We start from the raw sequence: 21369 nt of genomic DNA on the forward strand, positions 1-21369 counted from the left end.
CAGACCGAGGCCCAGAATCCGAAGGCTGAGAATCGGGAGCTTTGATGTCTGAGGGCAGGAGAAGATTGTCGTCCCAGCTGAAGAAGACAGAGCAACGGCTCATCCTTCCTCACCTTTTTGTTCTATTCGAGCTCAACAGATTGGATGGTGCCCCACCCACGCTGGCGATGGTGGATCTTCTTTCCTCAGCCTGCTGATTCAAATGCTAATCTCATCCAGAAACACCTTCACAGACACACCCAGAAATGTTTTACCAGCTATCTGGGCATCCCTTAGCCCAGCCAAGTTGACACATAAAATTAACCACAGTCTAGACCCTCCAGTGTCTGTAGCCATCTGCCTGTCACTTGCTGGGATAAAGGTTGCTACCAAGGCCATTCTGTACACAGTATACCTCGGTGACATTGTTCTGCAGGATGACACACGAAGAGTCCTCGTGTCAGCCAGCTTGACTTGCGCTGGAGTAAGTGCTCTGCAAATACTTGGTTTCAAGATCCGGCACTCAATAAAATAAAATAAAAATAAAATAAAATTTGCTCCAGAAGAGGTGGGTTTTTTATAAGGCTGTAGTATAAGATTTCAAGAGCATGACAGTACTAGGTCTTAAGTTTCCCTGAGGTGGGAATATGAAGAGGCAGAATAAACAATGGCCTGCTTTCCTAGCCTGAATTCCGAACCAGTTGAGATGAAAGAGTAAGAAAGATAGCAGACAAAAATAGACCTTTATTTCCAATAAAGCTGATACTGTCGAATGTGGCTTATATCTGCAGGCAGCTGGGCTCCTGAATACAGCACCTGAAACTGAGGCAGACTCTATTCAGACCTCACTGGCTGTGCTGGAGCCCTGCAGGCCACTGCCATGGGGGCTGGCCCTTCTCACAGAGGCAAAGAGCGGAAGAGGACCCTGACCTGTGGCAGGCTGATTCCCAAAGAGGAAGAGGAGAAGCAGGGTTCAGCTCTGCGAGCGCAGCTTCCTCTTTCAAGTCCACCAATCAGATCAAGCTGTTTCCTTCCCACTATGGAGGAGTGGGTGAGATACAGCAAGAGTTGAGGAGTGTTAATGTTAATGGAGTACCCTCCATGGGGAGGGAGATATCACCAAGGGCAGCGGAGGTTTTCCCTAGCACTGTGGAAGGTCCTGCCCTGCTGATGGAGCAGGGGTCACACTGATATAGGACACCAAGCTCATGGCTGAATCTCGTGTTAGTGCAATCTTGGTTTTATTTTGTGGCCCCTTCTCGTCTCTCTAGGCTTATGTCTTTGCCATTCGTGCTGAGTGAGTCATGATCTCCCTCACTTCTTGGTCTTCACACGTGCCTGAAACACACTCCTGGCCCACCTTCACTGCCATCTTTTTTGTCTGGCTTACTCCCTTCCCTCTTTAGGACTCACTTCCTCCCAGAAGCTTTATCTGGCGCCCAAGTGTGAGCTAAATCCTTCCTGTGCTCCTCACACGACCGTGTACTTACCCAGCAGGACCCTTACTCCGTATTTTATTCCCAGTTACTCTCTTCTGCATGAGAATATGAGCTTCATGAAAACAATTACTGATATTTTCTGTGTCGTTTCCATTGGAAGACCTCAATGACTATTTGTTCAATGAATTCATAAATCTTTATTATTTAAAAAGTATTCTGTTGTAAGTTTTACATCTATGAATTGATAATCTTTTGGCTAGTTACTAAATACACAAATGTATAGGAAAATGATCAGAAACCCATTGCCACTTATAGGTTATGAAACAACTTTTTGAATTTTCATATTAAAAAAAGTTAGATCTACTTTTTATGCCTTAGGATACAGCAAAAACAGACTGCAAAAACAATCTGGCCTAGACATATATAATGCGTTCTTGTATGGAGGAGGAAATAATCTTATTTGTGTAAAACAGTAGTATCTGATATATATGCTGAAACCTTCATAGATATTTTCTCTTCTCTTACCTCTTGGGTATATTTTTTTTTGTTTTTCTTTCCTGTTGAAATATAATATTTCTACTCTTTCTTTTTGTGGTTTTAGAGATTTGTGATTTGTTCCTTAAAAAGTATTATTTACTCTTTTTAAGTAGTGACTTAAATTGTTATATTTGGTGGAATGAGTCTTTGAGCAAAAATTAGATCTGGCTTACATAATTACAAGAGATGTTGGATTTTAATTGCAGACTGCATTTTCTGGTTTGCTCGTTTAATAATGGTTAAAGAGAGTTTTGAAGTACAGTTTCCAAGGTTAAAACGGATAAACACATCTAAGCTTTAAAGAAAGCATTTGGATAGCTAGAATGTGAAAACTTCATCCAATGATGCAAGTGATCGGAGTTGTCACCCGTAAGCCTGAGGCGGGGAGCCACGCGTGGTTTGCCAGTAAACATGGTTTTGCAGACACCTTTCAGAGCTGTTGTGGCTGATTGGTATTTCTTGTTGTCATTACAGATGAATTTCATAAGTGTGTACAAAATGAGCAAAATGGAAAGTCGAATCTAAATAGAGGGGTACAGAGAGGACTCCAGCACCAACGTACAAACAGCGTCTTAAGCTTTCAGTGTTAAGTCTTACATTTCACATGTTACCATGTCCCTGGGGTAGTTTAAAATGCTAAGTAGTTGGGTGTCTTTTTCATTTTTGTTAGTTAGGATAATCACAATCGTTTTTAAAATGAGAATTGTAGAGCTGCTTGACTTTTCTGTTTAGTGAAATCATGAAATAAGAAGGGCTCGATTTTCTAGTGCTGTTTAGAATCGGTAAAATTTCGTTCTGCCAAGAGGTACTGTGGTTGCAGACGCTCCCAGGAAGGTTTTGCTCCCTGCGCAGAATGCCTACCATAGATGGCTGCTGGTACTCAGATTTATTTACCAAGATCAGTGTCATCAAATAGAACTTTCTTTAAAGATGGAAATGCGTTATAATCTGTGCTGTCCACTGTGGTGGCCACTAGGCACATGGGGCTGTTGAACCTGCGAAATGTGACTAGTGCAGCTGAATTTTTTATTTTGTTTAATTATTTTAAACGTAGCCACTTGTGGCTAGTGGCTACTGTGACGGACAACACAGAATGTCAACACGGACAATGCTTTTAGATTTAGTACGGTCTTGCCTCTGGAAAAGTTGACTTTAATTTCTATGAATTCATCTGATATATCTCGCCAGCATTTACTGAGCACCTCAGGAGTGTGTGTGCCTGGTGTTGGAAAGACACGTCCTTTGGATTTCTCCTATCAGCCTGTAAAGGAAGGTGTGGAGACCTGAGATCTGTCGTCCCACACACCTGGGTGAACGTGGCCTTGGTAACAGGGCTCCTGCTGTTTCAACAGGAGCTTCGTCTCTTTCACCCTGGGCTCTGGGACCCACCATGGCAGGGCCTCGTCCCGGCGGGCTGAGGGTATGAGTGGCGGTCCCTCTCACCCAGCTGGGAGCTCTGCTTGCTCAGGGCTGCATCTGCCCGGAGGAAGGGGCTCCCACTTGAAATTCTCTCAAAGATGTTGCCCGGGCTAGCGTGGCCCTGTCACTGAGGTTCATCCCCTCAGCTCAACCATCTTAGTTGCTCCTGACACTTTGGTCAACACATTTTCAGTGGAAAAAGTGAACAACTCTTCACAGCCCTCCAACACCTACTTTTTCTTCTGTTTTTTTTTTCTTTTTTTCTTTTTCTAAAGGTATCTTACCTCCTGGAAGGGGGCAGCATGGCCCATGAGGACTTTTGTGGACACACTGGTCAGTTGAACCCAGGAGACCTGCAGGTATGGACAAGATGAGGAATGGCTGATGGTTTCATAGTCTTTGGGTGAGGCTGCTCCATCCCACCCACTTCTGGTAGCTTCCCGCGTCCCCTGCTCTGTCTGTTACACCTTGGACTTGTCCCTTTCTATCGCTTCTTGCACTCCGCCTGAAAACCTGCACAGGTCCCTTGTATTCCTCTCTCATGCTTCCCTGGGCCCTCACAATCAGTTTTTAGCTCCCACGTAGGGCTTTTCCTGATGTTTCTGAAAAAAGTAATCACAAGTCACTGTCTCGGCTTCCTTCTCTTCCGTCCCATCCTCCAGTCACTGAAATCAGGGTTGGCCTCTCAGCACTGCCCCCCAAACCTTTCCTGACGCTGTTCAGGTCACGGTCACTCATGATGTCCCAGTTGCTGCCACATTCACTGCGCCAGTTTCCGGCCTCATCTTTCTAGATCTCTCTGCTGCCTTTGAGACAATTTTCTATTTATCTTCCAGTCCATCTGCAGGGGTAGGTGTTGTCACTTAAAGAGCATGAGCCAAACCCGGCCACCATCCTAGTCCTGTCTGAGACGTGTTACCATTAAAATCCCCAGGAAGTGCTTGGTTCATCTTCGCCAGTTTTTATAAGTGTGGACTCTCTACAGGTAGTTTCTGGGATCATTTACATATTTTGGGGGATGACATCTGCAAATATTTGAATTGTGGTGTTTCAGTGAACAGGAGATTGAGAGGCAGAAAAGCAAAAGGGCAAAGAGTCGTGCCCAAAAGTCAACAGTAACCTGTCCCCGGAGCAGAGTGTAAAGCATAGCTTCGACTGCTTGTGACCCAGGAAGTGGATTTTTCCGCCCTCCATGTATCAATTCTAACGTGCCTCGGCATGGTTGCCGGTGGGATTGAGCCCCAGGTGCCCACAGGTGTAACCTGCTCGTTAACCCCCCTTTGTGGCTTTCTCCCTTGCCTGGCTCACCCTTCCTGCGCTTCCCTACTTGTGCTTTCTGTACCACTTGCCAGATATACTCCCTGCACTCGAGCCCTTGTCTCAGCATCTTCTGTGGGAGAACCCAAGCTGAGACAGGCAAGAAACCTACCTTTTGTGTTCTATCCCTTTATCCTCAGATCCCGAGGTTGGCATCTGGGGCTGGCCCCTCATGTGCTCTTAGTAAAGAAGTAAATGAACGCTTGAAAAGTCTGCAGAAGAGCGGAGGCAGTAACTTCCTCCAAGTGGTGAGGGCTCCGTTCCCCGTGTTGAAGTCAGCCGCCTATGGTGTGGTGGGTCCCGTGGGCCTCCACGGGTACCAGTAGGCCCACCTCGTGTCCTCCAGCTGCTGCGAATACCGGCTGTTGATGGCCCTCAGCTGCATCCCACTCTGGGCGCTGCCCTCTATCCCGGGAACTGCCTCTCCCAAGGTTGTGCTCGCTACTGCAGGGTGGCCCACAGTCAAGGGTTTGCTGATGTGGGGATAGGAAAGCCTCAATTTGGGACAATTCTGAAGTTTCATCCGACTCCAGAGCTCCCTGTTGGCTCGGCTAAGGCCTCCGTTGTACAATAACTGCATTGGTGATTGGCTTCTCCCCCTGCCCAATCCTGCTTTCTTCACTTGTTAAGATGCGTCTCCCGAGAGCACTTCTCGGTTTACTCTCTGCCCGCAACTCCCCATCTAGGGGCGCAATCTAAGACTCAGGGATGCCAAAGAGGGGGTTCTTCCATTTGTGTGAATTCCAGAGCTGATGATTTGATCGCACACGCGGAAGCATGGGACATGTTTGGAAAACTGGAAAGGGCCCCGGCAGTCGTCTCTGTCGTTTTGTTATTCCTCGGAAAGCAGACTTGTAAGGTGCCTGACTTAGTTACCAGGTGGTAATCATCCCACCTGTGGACTCATTAGAGGCCGGGTCACACTTCCTTCTTGTCGGCCTGGTGTTTGCAGTGGATGACCGCGGGCCGGGGCATCGTGCACGCCGAGATGCCTTGCTCGGAGGAGCCAGTCCACGGCCTACAGATGTGGGTTAACCTGAGGAGCCCACAGAAGATGGTGGAGCCTCGGTACCAGGAACTGAAAAGCAACGAAATCCCTAAACCCAGTAAGGAGGCCGTGACCATTGCTGTCATTTCTGGAGAAGCCCTGGGAGTCAAGGTAAGCCGCGCTGTGGTGTGTTTGTGAAAGCTGAGGTATGCAGCGACACGAGGCTGGCCCGCTCTGGGTCGATAACTCTCACCGGGTTTGTCACGGTTCAAGTCCCATGGGATGGACTTGCTTCAAAGGTGTCAGAATAAATGCAACCTAAGGGAACCCAGAATTTTTTTTGCCACGTGCAAACCTTTAGAGTTAGGAAAATTACAGGAAAGCAAGCTCATGTAAAGAATTTGGTAAAAAAGCAGTTTTCAAGATTCATCTTAATATGTGTGCAGATTGAGCCTGATTCCTTTTGTTTATCGTGCAGTTTTAGAGTGCCTCGTTTAAGAAACAAAAACCAAAACTGACTCCACTCCCCGAAGACTGATTTAATTATTTATGCTCAACTTAGTAAGGACAGCACACTACGACATCATAGAAAGGTTTTTAAAAAAATTAACTTGAACATGTATTTAATCCATACATGCCACGCCCTGTACATTCTTCTTAACTGAGACTTTATAATATTTTGGTTCCAGGTCCCACCTTTTAATCAATGAGATCAATTTTGGCTAAACTTTGTGAAGAGATTTTGGTAGGAAAAGGGTATGGCCAGTACTGTGTTAATTGCACACCAGAACTGCTTGCCTGGAGTCCAGGTTCCTGGTGGTGAGCTGGTAGTGTGGTCTCTTAGGCAGAAATGGTTAAAAGGGATGGGAAGGGGGGATCTGGGAGGGCCCCCCCCACCTCCAGTTCCACACGTGCTACCTGTTGTCTGTTACCTGTTGTTGAGTGGTATCAATATATTGGGAACCACTTTGCCATTCTCTTCGTGCAAAGAGCACTTAAAACTATTTTACATACTAATTTATGTAAATTTAAATTTTGTTTATATGCACCCACAGGGATGATGGCCAGGCAGTGGGATGCATTCATGGTTAAGAGGTGGGTCATGATTACTGGTTAGGACTTCACTGGTTTTTGTATTTCATGCGCCGTAACCCGCAGTTCTTTTCCTGTACTGTGCCTGGGAGTATGTGTTATTTTGCTTTGCTTCCAGTGCAAACAGAAGCGATTGAAGAAAAAAAATACCAAAATTCACTCCCTAATAAGCATATATAGCTGACTGCTATCTATGCCCTGGCAGGCCTCCACGTTACTTTGCAGTTGGAAACGTCACCCTTCATTGTGTTTCTGTGACCCATTCGTGTTTTGCCAAGCATTGGGCAGTGCGCTTTTCAACTGTGCGTCGAGTTTCCTTCTCTTCAGCTTCACAGGGGAGAATACAGGTCCTGTGAGGTCTTTCAGGTATAAGGCAGAGGACCTCACCTTGTGTAGAGTCAGGCAGGGAGGGTCTAAGGAGAGCTGTATTGGTGCAGAGGAGAGGCGGCTCACTGTGTTGCCCTTGGCATTTTTCATTCTGTGTTTTCAGGACTCTAGGGACGGGCCTTCTTGGGATACTGAGGCAGATGGTAAAGGTCAAGAGATTTCCTTCTCTCCACTTCAACCAAAGCCCAAGGCTTTACCCAGTCACATGTATTGGTATTGTCTTTAAGATTTCACTTACAAAAAGAGTTATCTGCAGCTAAAAAGAGAAATTAGACCACTCATTTAATGCATAATCAAAGCCAGCAATATCATGAATCCTTAACATTTACAACTGCTTCTCATTTATAGAAAATACAGTGCAGTTTTAATGTCGGAGCTGGTACCAATTACAGGCAGAAGGACATTTTAAAGCACTTCCAAGCAGCAGACCACGTGCTCTTGCAATCCCAACTAAGAATTAGAAACCAGACGTTAATAATGTTTTAACTTAGTGAAATAACGTCTTAGTAGCTGCCAGCCTCTCTCTTTTTGTCAACTGAAACCTCTGAAGTGAATTACATTCTCCTAAATAAGTGATCAGTCTTTATTTTTTAAAATTAATTAATTAATAAATTATATTTACTTTTGGCTGCATTGGGTCTTCGCTGCTGCATGCGGGCTTTTTTCTAGTTGTGGTGAGCGGGGGCTACTCTTCGTTGCGGTGTGCGGGCTTCTCATTGCGGTGGCTTCTCTTGTTGTGGAGCTCGGGCTCTAGGTGGGCGGGCTTCAGTAGTTGTGGCACGCGGGCTCAGAAGTTGTGGTTCACAGGCTCTAGAGCCCAGGCTCAGTAGTCGTGGTGCGCGGGCCCAGTTGCTCCGCGGCATGCGGGATCTTCCCGGACCAGGGCTCAAACCCGTGTCCCCTGCACTGGCAGACGGATTCTTAACCACTGCACCACCAGGGAAGCCCGATCAGTCTTTATTATGAGAGCATTTGAATAAGGGACTCTTGGAAGCCTGGGCAGCATTAATTTGGGCTCTGAGAGGCCATGTGGTGCTGTGGTTACCAGTGTGGACTCTGGAGACAGCTGGCCTGGATTAGAATCACCACCATGAACTAGCTGTGTGGCTTAGGGCAGACCATTGAACCTCTCTGTCCTTCGTTGTCCTCATGTGTAAAATAAGGTTGCTGTGAGGATTAAGTGATTTTTTTTTTTTTTTACACTTTAAGTTGTCAAAACAGCATCAGACGTGTTGTAAGCACCACACGAACGGTAGCTGTTATTATTATTATTTTGATTACTTTGTGTTAACTTGGGCAGGAGCTGGGCTGAGATTTATGTTTGTGGCCTATGCTAAAGGGACTTGCTGGGATTTGGGAAAGGTAATTAACCTGCTCTGAAGAAAAGACACCAGTGTGAGTCATTGTACACACGGGGGGCTCTTGACCATTTCTTTCTGGGTGTCATAAGAAACGTAGTTTCGCACATCTGAAGCCTTAATATCTGCTCACACAGGGATGATTGGATTGCATCAGGAAGATAGTTTTAAGTTAAATCATGAGGTGAGGCTGAGAATATACCTTTCGAGAGATTGATGTGTTTATAACCAATAGAGAGTCACCAGCAGCTCCCCTCCCAGCACCTTAAATAGCTAGAAAATGGAATTAGTGACCCTTCCAGCACTTCTCCAGTTTTAATATTCACATCACTTGGGGCTCTTGTTAAAATGCAGACTCCGATTCAGCAGGTCTGGGTGAGGCCTGAGGGTCTTCATTTCTAACCGGCTCCCAGGTGATGATGTTGCTGTGGTCTGGGGACCACGGTTTGTAATACGTGTAATGTTCCTGGGATTCAAGACATGGGAGTTTACTTATCAGGAGGGACAGTTTGATTAGGTACCTATAGAAGATGTTAAGGTCCAATTCTGTGGCTTTTGGCAAATCTTCAACCTTTATGTAGTGAGGGGCTTTTTGTGCAGAACGCTATAAGCTTTTGCACGCAGCACGACTGACCTTTGATATTCCCAAAGCTAGATGTGTCCCTGTTGCCCAGGTTATATGTGTCTGGGCATTTCTTTAGCCCTTGGGAAGCCACAGCCAACTGTGAGCAAGATTCTGCCAAGACAGCACAGTGTAAAGTGAAGGCTGAAAGGGGGAAAAGATAAAAATGGGATACTTTGAATAGTTTCTGTTACTTCTGGAAGGTCAAAAATCACATGTTTATTTCATGAGAGTATGAAATTCTCCAAACCCCATTCCATCCTTATCAGGCAGCCAATCAGGAATATTTATTGCCAGTTCTCTCTGCAACATGATTCTTTTCCCAACAAACGCCTCTTCTTGTCTCCTGCTGTTTTAAATTACATTATGTCAGAAGCAAACCTTAAGGAGGCCTCAGCCCCACCGGGGTCAGAAAAAGGCTACCTTGAGCCAGACTGCTGAGTTCAAGGCCAGCTCCACCACTGACTGCCTTTAGAGAAGTCATGTAAGCTTGCTGGGCCTCAGTTTTCTCATCTGTAAAATGGAGATAATTATAATGACCCAGAGGGTCATTGGGAGGATTAACTTGGTTAATATGGGTAAAGAACTTAGAACAATCCCTGGCGTCGAGTAAGCCCTCTATAAGTGGTTGCTACTTTTACTTTTTTTAAAAATTATTTTATTTATTTTATCTTTGGCTGCATTGGGTCTTCGTTGCTGCACGTGGGCTTTCTCTGGTTTTGGTGAGCGGGGGCTACTCTTCGTTGCGGTCCACGGGCTTCTCATTGCGGTGGCTTCTCTTGTTGTGGAGCATGGGCTCTAGGCACACCGTCTTCAGTAGTTGTAGCACATTGGCTCAGTAGTTGTGGCACGTGGGCTCAGTAGTTGTGGCCTCAGGCTCTAGAGCACAGGCTCAGTAGTTGTGGCGCACGGGCTTAGTTGCTCCGTGGCATGTGGGATCTTCCCAGACCAGGGCTCGAACCCGTGTCCCCTGCATTGGCAGGCGGATTCTTAACCACTGCGCCACCAGGGAAGTCCTACTTTTACTTCTTTGCAGAAGCTTTGTGCAGTGTTCATGTGTCCCACAGTCATAACAAGAAGAAGCTTCCTGCTGATGAGCAGACTGTATATTCATGTATTGGATAACCAAAATTTTAAAAATTCACTTTCCAAAAGAGTTTGCCAAGCGTGTCATGTAATTTGCTCAGATCTTGTTTACCACTGTGCCCCCAGCACCTGAAACAGTGGCTGATACATACAAGGCAATCAGTAAATATTTGCTGGGTGGATAAGTGAAATCGTTAAAACGTAAACGAATGCTGGAATAAGAGAAAGTAGGCTGAAGTAATAAGATCGACAATATAGGGATTAAGAATGACTGCAGTAAGCTTAATACAAGCTAACTAAAAAGTTGAGAGAACAATGGAATTAGCTAATTTCCGTTTTCAAATGAAATAAACTATTTAAGGGATTCGGAAGCAGGGAAATAAAAACCAGATTGATTTTTTTTCTTTAAATATGAATACTAGGCTGTTTTGCAAGACCCACATTGTTCCTTGCAGGTTTCTTAAATTCAAGCAGTGACACCAATCACTGAGCAGAGGTTTGGAGGTTCGTAGTTCCCTTTGGGGGTCCACAGACAGGTGTCTCCTTGTCTTTGGTAGCGTCTTTCCTGTGGGTTTCAGGGCGTGGCTTGATCTGTAGTAGCGGACATACTGGCTTTCAGTGCATCCCTGTGGGCCTTCCCCCTTCTTGGCCCCGATTTAGCTCCAGCAGGCATTGGGAGACCTCTTGTGCCTTGCACCAAAACCCAACGTGCCCACTAATCAGCCTGTGTTGGTTGTGGGCTAGCATGTGATTTGTAGCCAAGCCTGCGATTGTCACCTCCGATTCGGAGAGCTGGGGGTGCCTCCAGGCTGTGGCAGGCCGTTGGTACCCACACACGCCTTTTCTTACACCAGAACTAGAGAAACAGCTGCCTGTACCACATTTCGCAGCTTTTGTTTTCATCCGGGAAACTTCAAGGGCCAAATGTCATTTGAAACACTTTATCATCAATATAGAATTTTGTCAGTATCCCCCTACCTTGATTTGATTTTAAAAAATGTAGTTTATGTGGCTTTCGAGGAAATGCTCTTACAGCATGTCCAAATGGCAGTGGGTTTTTGGCAGTAACACTGGACAGTAAACTTAGAACATTTTTACATTGTACCCATTTTGCTCTTTCAGGGGCAATCTGAATTTTTAAAAATTGGACCTGGCAATGTGAACTGGACCTTGCCGACTTTACAGTTGGCCCCAGGTTTTCCGCTCCCCCTGCCATTTCCCTGGCCTTTCTGAGCTGGCTTCTGTTCACTTGGGGATGTGGGGAAAGCTGACCCCCTCCCCCAGGAGGCCTCTCTTTCCTTCCGAAGCCCAGAAGAACAACTTCTCAAGGTAGCATTTAAAAAACAATAAATCTTGAAAGCAGGTAGCACAGGCGCTTGTTTTTCCTTTGAAGTATTCCAGCAGGTTCATGAGTCTAGCTTGAAAAAGAATAATGGCTAGTCTCCCAGTGGCAGAGGTTGCGAGTGGAGCCGTGGGTTTCTGACGAAGGGAGCTCGGGTAACAGGCTTCAGCTGTCCCCGAGAGCAAGCAGAGGGAAAACGGCACCTGCTCAGAAAGGAATCCTCTCTTCCAAAGGCCTCTCTGTTCATTGTTTCTATTTATAAATCGGAGCGCTCTGTGATAGATTTAAAAACTGGATATTTAAAAAAACATTCCCTTTGGGATGGAGGGGGATAAGGATGGACCTGGGACTTCTCTCACTATGTCTTCTTATTTTTAATTTTGAAAGATGTAAATGTTTACGTATTTAAAACCAGAAAAGGAAAAAAAACCCCAAAGCTTAAAATGAAAACCGAACGGAAACAAATGAAGAACGTAAAAATTTGTGTAAAGATCTCAGCAACATAACCATACAGAGAAAATATTTATTTTAAGGGCTTTTAAACATAGTTCTCTGACTGTACAGTTTGAGTGGGATATATTCTACAGGCAAAAACATAAAATTTTAAGCTTCATTTTGTGTTTGTATTGTTAATGTTGGCACTACAATTTTAAAACAGTTTTGTACATATTATGAAATAAAACAAATGAGTAAGTTTGTTAACATTTTTAGGAATCAAGATTTTTCAGTGTAAGAAAAATAGGTACAAATATAAAAGAGCTTAAAAAAATACTGGAGTATTCAGTGTTATATTAAATACTAAATATTTTTTTAATGGATGGCCATTGTCTCTAAGAGGCAGTTTCTGGAAACCTAATATAATTTGATCATTTTAGGAATTCAAGATTTTTAATGATGCAATTTTATCTTTCTTTGTGACAACAATGTCATTTTCCACTGGGTTTTATTTCCATTGATTTTTCTTTTATGGTCCATGTTTAATTAAATGCTATGAGGAATGCTTTTAAAAAGTCCCTCCTGAGAAATTCACAATCACCCAAACGAATTCACGCTGAATTTCCCTTTTCAGATTTTAAATAAATGTATTTTAATGGGTGAGTGTGGGGCGAGTGTGGGGAAATATCACACAAGGCAGAGAGCCTCCTGGTCTTCCTCTGACACAGGGCAAGAGGGAAACAGAGCAGTTGGAGGAAAAGTTATTGTCAGGTGCGTAGTCCTGTAGAGATGTGGAGCCGAGGAATTCACCATCTGCATCTCCTTGCTCGTCATCACCAAGGTCCAGCCCAGTCCCCTCTCTTTATTGAAGCCTTCTCAGCTGCCCTAGATCCACAAAGCCATCCTGTCTTCACCATCCACGAGATCTTTGGACTGACAATTATCATTTGATTCACGCGTCCCATTTCTCTACGAGCTCTTTTCATTCAGTCATTAGATACTTGCTGTGGGTACAGTGTGCAGAGCCCTAGAGATACGATGTGAATAAAATACAGCCTCTGTCCTCAAATAGGGTCACAGTCTAGCCGGGGGCGGGGAGAAACGGGCCAACATTAGAAGTATCATGTGATACAAGAAATGCTAAAACAGCGGTTGTGTAAAACTTCCGTGGTGGTCCGGCGGATGGAGAAGTAATTTTCCTTGTGTGGATGGAGGTAGGAAAGGAAACAAAGAAAAGAGATGGGGACAGGGGTCATGTGTTGTAATGGCTTATACAAAGGCTTGGATAGTAGGGGTGCACTGGCTGTTTGGGGATCATGATGGGGGGCTGCGTAGGCAAGCAGAAGCAACCAGATGCTGGTGGGGTTGTGACAGCGTGAAAGGAGATGATGCAGAGTACTGGGGAGGAGGGAGACCCAAGGCCAAGTTTGCCTACTCCTGGATTTTACCCAAGGCTGACCTTGGTTGTATATAAATTCCTGCATCCCTCTCTCTCCCAGGGTTTTTCAGTAGCATAGTTTGAGGTTAGTAAGGTCAGGTGGGGTGCTGTGTGCAGCCCTGTCTCATCTCGAATTTCACAAAGCAGTTCATTCTATAGGACCCGCCCCATCACAGGCTGGGTAGCTCGAGCAAATGATCAGCCTCGTTGCACAGACAAGTGCAAATCTTGGTTCTGATTGAGTGTGAGACCAGGCACAGTTGGGTCTGTTAGTGTTGTTCACTAAGTAGGAAGACACCAAAGAGCTTGTCCTTGTCCTGAGTTGGCAGCCGTAGTTGGCACTTCATTTGCAGTTAGGAATGTTCAAATAAACAGTGGTCAGGATCTGCTCACATCAGCTCTACAGAAGGCTGCTCTTGCCCAGGGCAGCCTGCTCACCCCAGAAATACCATTCCTGGTGCGCACGAAGGGTGCCAGATGCTCTTATGCCTTCAAGATGTCCCTGCCGACCCAATCACCTAGGAAGAACATTCCAGTGGTGTCGACGAGCCCTCGTCTGCCAGTAAATGAAGATTGGATAAGTGCACTTTTAAACCAGAAGTTACATCCTGAGTCATTCATACATTGTTGGCCATTACTAATCAGGGTTACAAATTAGCAGCAGATTTAGACTAAGAGCATAATGAAAGCTATAAAAAGCAAGGTATCACCTTCAGTAAAGGTGAGCGGACACTTTACATATCATTATAATCACTTCTGTGACTGTCAAGGCTTGTCCTTTGAGGATATAAGAAGTCTTTCCCCAGGAACACATAACAGATTTTTTTTCTAACCACAGTGAGAAAACACAGGACAGCTTCAGAGAGCTTCAAAGGCTCTTGCCTCTTGCATTAAAAACTGAGCTCCTGTGGATATAAATGAAGTGGATATTGGTATTTTAAAAACTGGTACTGGCACATAAAGAGCTACACTGTTGAGAGCTACGAACACCATACTTTATTTTGCCCGAAGCACAAATCTTTGGGATCATGTGGCTTTTGAACAGTTTGACCAAACTCACACTAAAATGTGATGAGTAAATTTGGTGTCAGGTAGAATTCTGATTACTTGAAGCTTCATTAAGAATTGTCCTGTGGTCAGGTATAGGTACTCCAAGAGAGATAAGCATTAAAAATTTGCCACTCTAATGGGCTCTAAATCATGGATGGGGATGACTTCGTAAAGGAGGGGCATGTTGTGATGTTCCGACCGCAGGGAGTCCTTTTCACCATGTGTTGCAGGCCACGGGCCGTTGAGTGTATACCCTTAGTAAAACGAGATGAGGACATGGTCAGAGCCAGCCGTTGCTGGAAGGACTCCCGCACTGGCCATTGGGGAACTGGGAGGATTTTCCAGGAAGGTATTTATGCCACTGTAGTTCAGTTGAGCTCAGCAGATGTGTACTGAGGGATACCTATGTTCAAGACTCTGTGAAGATGTAAGGGAAAAAGAGGAAAAAAATCAGAGAGCTGGAAGTGCACCATCGGAGGAACAGACACATCCACTGGTAACACGAGTACGCTCTTCTGAGTCACTGGGCTAGTAAACATGGCGGGATTAGGGGAGGGCAGAACAGATGGGGGGCTCAGCCCAGTCTGGAAGCGTCAGGAGAAGCAGGCCTGAATCTAGGAGCAAACTGGCCTGGCAAAGGGTGGAAAGAGTCTAGACAGCGTGAAGGAGACAGCATGAGTGAAAGCGATTCTGTTCATAGGTGTCAGAGTTGTCCAGTGGAATAACTTAGTACTTTTAGGAGGCCTTCAAAACGTATGTCCATTGTTTTAAGCATGAAAATTGTTAATCATCTTTACCATGTAAAACTTTTGTGGTAATTTGGTTAATTTCTCTCTCTCTCTCTTTTTTTGTTTAACTTGTCAATTTGATTCTTTTGTGTCTTTAAGAAAATCATGAATATACCGATGATGTTTCTCCTGGTGTTACTGCTCTTCTGCCTCCTCTGGCTTTTCTCTCCCTCTCTGCATGACCCAAACCAAAACAGTGCAAAATTCCAACGGTACAGCTCTCACGTCACTGTCTGAAGGGGTCACCCATGTGGAGACTAGAGTGGTTCCATTTGGAACGCAACATGGGGTGATTAAGCACCAGGTTCATTGACGAATAAAATAATGATAATTTGCCTCTTTTTCATGAAACCTGAAGCCCCTCATGAAGCCCCCCTTGCTCTGTTGTGCTTCCATGTAGATGATCATTTTTAACATTATGGAAGGAAACCATGATGGCCCCAAATTTTCTTTTCCTGGTCCAACTAGAAATAGCAATTGGAGAAATTTCAATGCTTCCTTTTAAAGGCAACCATTTTGAAACTCAGAACAGGGCCCTTCTTTCCCACCACCTTCAGACACCTGCCTGGCTCAGTTTTCCTCACCTTTCTAGGCTCTAAGTTCCCATCATCAAATCTCTAAGAAGAGAATAAGGTTCTGATCTGAAACTTGTTGCCTTTATAAACCAAGTCAAAAGAAATTATAATTAAAAATTATATTCTAAATAAAATTCCAAAGTGTCTTCACCCAATTTAAATTCTGCTTTGCTTGGGTAGAATATGGATTTTCTTTTTCTTTATAAGCGCAGTAGGCTGGGTTGCCTCCGCTGGACTGGATGTGGCTCCATCAGGACTGCCAAACTGGAATTCATTCTACCCCAGTTCTCATTTGTCTCACTTAAAAAATATCCCCAAAGATAATAGGACACACATTTATTGCAATACCAGCCCTGGTTCCATGAGATTTTGTTGCACAAGAAAATCTCTGAGCCCTAGAGCAGTTACATCTGCAGGAAATCGATGTACGCGGTGAGGCCAGAACATTAACATAGTTGGGAGAACAAAGCATGTATTCATAGTTCTCCATCCTCTGAGGTGAGACGTTTGTGCCTTCTTGAAATTTAGATGCTTGTATTGGTGGCAACTCCAGGTCTTTAGAATATCTTCCACCCAACTGTTGAAGGCTAAGAAGAATATGAAGAGGTATTCTTCTGACCAATACACAGAGAAATGTGAATTCTAATAAACTACCACTTGGTACCTTTTAAGTTGACAAAAATCAGGAAGGTGGGTATTATCAAGTGCTGGGAAGGACAGGAGGAGATAGAAACTTCCTGTGTGGCCGGTGAGTGTAACTGTATTCCTTGTGGAGAGCAAGGAATTACTTAGTAAGCTAGCGCTGCATATAGGGTATGCCCCAGCCATTCCACTCATAGATATTTACTCCAGCAAAGCTTCACCAAGTAGACATATGATGGTGGTCATGAGATGATGTAGGTGGCGACCACTTAGGGAAAAGGTAAGTATAATTTGGTGGTTACGTATTATGGAATATGGTACAGCTGCTAGAAGGAATGGATTATGTTTACTTACAGCTGTTTTATTAGATCTCAGGAAATAATGTGAAATAAATAAGAACAAGAAAGCAGTTTTGCACACAATACCACTTTATTTTTTAAGGCCACCTGTCTTTCTAAATGAACATACAGAGGGTAGGTTGGAAGAATGTTCATTAGGTGTGCTTGACTGAGAGCCAGTGGGGGAATGGGATTGAGGCAGAGGATGACAGAGAAAAAATACAAAATGAGGGGCTTTCATGGGTGTCTGTGACCACGTGCCATAGACCGTGGTGTATGACCACTTCATTCCCATGTACCCACGGCAGGGGTGTGTGTGTGTGTGTGTGTGTGTGTGTGTGTGTGTGTGAGTGAGAGAGAGAGAGAGAGAGATTGATTGATTTGTGCCCAGCAGCAGCTTTTAGGTTTTTTAGTGTAGGTGATCTCCTGTGTGGGTGACTTAAAGGATTCTAGGATGCCCTCACCCACGCCAAAAAAATTTCAGTTACATTATCTAAACTGTACCATTAGAAAGTCAATCCTTTGACAGTACTATAGATGGAAAAGGGCATGGACTATGGAGTCCAGTAGACCCGGGTCCACATTTCTGCTCCGTTGTTTAATACCTCTGTGGCCTTAGGAAAATTTATTTTTGCACCTTTATTTCCTCATCTGCTGAATAGGGAGAATGACGTTACAAATGGGTGACGGCAACTGTATTGGACGGTGAAGTTCTGAGTGCTTTACCTGTATCGGGTCTTTTACTCGTGATTTCACTTGGGTTCTCTGGAAAACAGAGCCTAAGGCAGGGCGCCCCCGGGCAGTGAGAGTGAGGGAGAGGGGAAGCAAGACAGATGCTTCGTGGCACAGGGGGCCTGTTCAGAAAACTGTGGCTCAGGACTTTCTAACGAAGGAAGAAACAGGAAGAATTTTTCTGTCATCCTACACCTTCCATCCCTCTTTGGCCAAAGTCAGCCTGTGGACGCTAATTCCCTGCCCTTCTTGATTGCGTCACCAGCCCCCTGCGGCGGCCTCTGTGGAGGCCACACACCACATCTGGTGGCTCGGATCTTCACTCCTGTCTGGGCGTGGAGGTCTGTCAGGCCAGACTCTGGAGCTCCTGTAGCTCCCGCCACTCTGGGGGGGTGATGGAAGCCATTCAGAACTTGACAGTCAGCCAGGAGGGGCCGAGGCGGCAGCAGCCATGGCACCTAGGGGTCTCCATAAGTGGCCGAGGCCTCATAAGCCAGGGAAGCTGACTGTGTCCAGTCAGATTCTCACGGCAGCCTGATGAGGGAGAGAACTGAGGCATCGCAAGATGAGCCACTTGCCCAGGGTTATGCATCTAGTGAGTGACAGAGCTGGCCTTCTAACTGGATGTCTGGCCCCTGACTCTGTGCTCTTAACCACAAGCCTACACACGTCCTTACCAGTTCAGCACAACCCAATAGAAATGAGATTTTCTGCTGAGAGCGGGTTTCTTTCCCATGGAAACTTTAAAGACAGAGAGGGCCTAAGAGGAGAGATGGACGTTGACGAGGGAATTCTTGACCCATCAGTCATTTTGCTAAGGAGCTGACCCCTTCCTCCTCGCCCAGGAATTCATGAACAATCCCCTGCCCTGGATGGGGGATAAGTACCAACCCTTCCCTAGGTCTCCAGCCCTTCAGCAGACTTGTCAACTCTTCAGTTTCTCAGAATTGTTGCTGAGTAGCAGGGAACTTAGCACTCTTCTTACTTCTGGGTAGAAGGGAGACCCATATTTGATACTTTTGGAGCCTATTTGTATACTTACTTCAGTCAGATGGCTTGGTGTAGTAAGTTTGGGGTCCTGGGGGTTGATCAAGGAAGAGACAGGTTCCTGAGAGGCAGCAACACACAGGCTCTGTTTAGGTGGTGCTTGGACGGGGTGGCATGAGAAGGGAGTCCGTCACGGTCAGAGACCTTCCAGAGACAGTGGCGCAAGGCCACCACCCAGAAGGGGGCTAGGATGAGGGAGCTCCCTGGGGAGTCAGGAATTGGAGAGGGGGCTTACGTGTTTAGGTGATGTCACTCAGCAACAGGGTGGAGAGTCTCTGGGTCAGAGAGCTCCAAAAGGCAACTGCAGTGCGGGGTCTTTTGTAGCTGGAGAGTTCGTCCTTATTTGCGGTAGATGTTGGGGGCAGTTCCACAGGATATGTAAAGTAGGTAGGCTCTAAATGGCTAAAAATGTGTTTCTTTGGAATATATTTAAAGTGATTGGGTGTGTGAAAATTTGAGTTGGGCTCCAGCAGGCTTTGAGCTAAAGGTCCTAGCTTGCTGTGAAGAAGTAAAGAAGATGGGTGCCATTTTTACTTCATACACAGGGGCCACGTCAGGCCCATTTATATAACAGCTGGACAGGAAGCTTTCCATTCATTCACCTCTTTCATTGCTGTTATGAGCTTTTAAGATGTGAGTGAAGTTCTTAGGGAAGCAAGAGTCTAGAATTCCTGATAGTATGAGATGCTTTTCCAGCCAGGCAAGACCTACTCTCCCTTTTTCTTCTGGCATGATTTGAATCAGAGCGTCAGGCAGCAGTAGACGTGAGAGAGCAGCTCTCCACCTCCGCCGCGTTGTAGATGAGAACGCGGCAACTCAGCTGGGCCAAAGGTCACACATCTCGTTGTGGAAAGAACCCAGACCGAAACTCAGGTCTCCTGAGTTTTGTCCCATTTGATGTGCACAGTAGCCCTGCCTTATCACACCATTCAGCCCTTGTACATAAACTTGCCGAGTATGTCTCTCTCCAGTTTGGGAATGCCTTAGCTCATTTTCATGGAAGAAAGCTTCAGAATGAACCTCCATCTCTTTCTACACCAAAAGGGTACCTTCAGCCACTTACTTGTCTTCAGATGCCTCGACTGTGTCAGAACATCCTGCAAACAGTCACATAGGAGATGCCTTGTGCCATAATAGATTCCCCCTTAGACATGAAATTGAAGGTTCATGTCTACACAATCGTCTGTCCCCAGAGCCCTGTGAAATCACGTCTTTGCCAAATAGTCTCCCATGTCGATGCACTTTCTTACAAGAACTCTTAAAGACCCTTAGTAAATACCAAGTGTAACTATTAGAGATTAAAAGTGTTATAAAGCCCTGTAAGGAATATTCTAGCATCTGTTACTAGATTTACTGACTCAGCCTTGAAAAACATTACCCATGGATGGGAGATAAACGATCGGAAGGCTCCCAGTTGGCATATTTGGGGGTCATTTGCGATTTTATTGTACTGTTGCCTTTGTAGGATTATGGATGAATTATTCATATAAGGGATGGGCATTTGTTCTTTCTCCGGTTTTAATTTTCCAAAAAAAAATTGAACATCTGTAACCCAATTTCAGGCAAGGATGCTGACTCAAAGGGTGAAGAAATCAAAGTCTCTACTTTCTCAATTAACATGTCTCTGATTAAATTTCAGGCCCATGAGTCCTGTCAGCATCTTTATTCCCTTCCCCCTTAGCTCTTCTCTCCTCACTACCTGTACCCCAAATACAAGGTGAGAAGAGAGGGACTCAAGTGTTACTATTGATTAAAATGCTTCTTGAAAAAGGATACTGTTGAGACTAGACTGTAGAATAATTTGGCTAAAATGTCCACAATTTCTGGTCAGCTGGACAGCTTGATGGTCAAGATTTTCCGCAATCCTTTATGGCTGATAGAAGTTAAAAATGTGGTCTGACCTACAGGGGTGGGATAGGGAGGGTGGGAGGGAGGGAGACGCAAGAGGGAAGAGATATGGGAACATATGTATATGTATAACCGATTCACTTTGTTATAAAGCAGAAACTAACACACCATTGTAAAGCAATTATACTCCAATAAAGATGTAAAAAAAAAAATGTGGTCTGGCCCTCTCTAGCTCTCACCCTATACAGAATCATTGGCATTTTGCCCAAGAGTTTCTTGTCTTTTCTTTGCGTAGCACTTCATGTGTATGTCAAAATGTGATTACAGGGTTTTAATCCTTCCCGTAATGCCTTTGGCACTGAGGATGGAGACTAATCTCTCCCGATCCTTATCAGAATTCTTTAAAATAATCAAGAATTCAGAAATCAGAGTGCTTTGGATTGGAGACAGAAGACATTTACCCTTTGGTTGAAGAGCATCAGCCTATTGTCAACAACAAGAGTTGGAACTTGGCTTTAAATAACGTGGTAAATCTACTTTTCATTTCCTCAAATCGTAAGGTCTCCCGAAGAAAGGGGAAGGTATGGTTCTCCACACTGGGACCATGGATCTGCCAGGGAGTTTCTTGAGTGTGTGCAGAGGTGTAAGTGGTGGAGAGAATGGGTCTGTGAGAGCAGGAAAGTGGCGGCAGGAAGGTGAGATTGGGAAGCCCCGTGGGCCATGGCCTGGGTGATGCCCAGAACTCCTATGGACTAGATCGTCCTCTCTTAGTTGAGTCTCCTGAGCTCGTCAGTGAAGTTTTTCCCACTGAGCCTCTTTTTTTTGTGATTGGCAGAAAGAGAACCTACCCGAAATAGACGCAAGTATAGGTACGAACTTAGCGATACAGAAGATGGTCAACAACTGGGGA

The 21369-nt window shown here is 45.1% G+C and overlaps 1 protein-coding gene across 1 annotated transcript in view; it reads left to right on the plus strand.

The window, feature by feature from the left end:
• Positions 1 to 21369, plus strand: part of PIR (pirin) — a 100672-nt gene that overhangs the window by 36370 nt on the left and 42933 nt on the right. Inside the window, 2 exon segments of the mRNA XM_089904764.1 lie at positions 3650 to 3733; positions 5644 to 5850. Coding sequence (XP_089760890.1) covers positions 3650 to 3733; positions 5644 to 5850 — 291 coding nt within the window.

Source organism: Delphinapterus leucas, chromosome X (assembly GCF_059928025.1).
Source record: "Delphinapterus leucas isolate spDelLeu-1000000601 "Yukka" chromosome X, BTC_Dleu_Yukka2, whole genome shotgun sequence".
In the NCBI taxonomy this organism is placed as follows: Eukaryota; Metazoa; Chordata; class Mammalia; order Artiodactyla; family Monodontidae; genus Delphinapterus; species Delphinapterus leucas.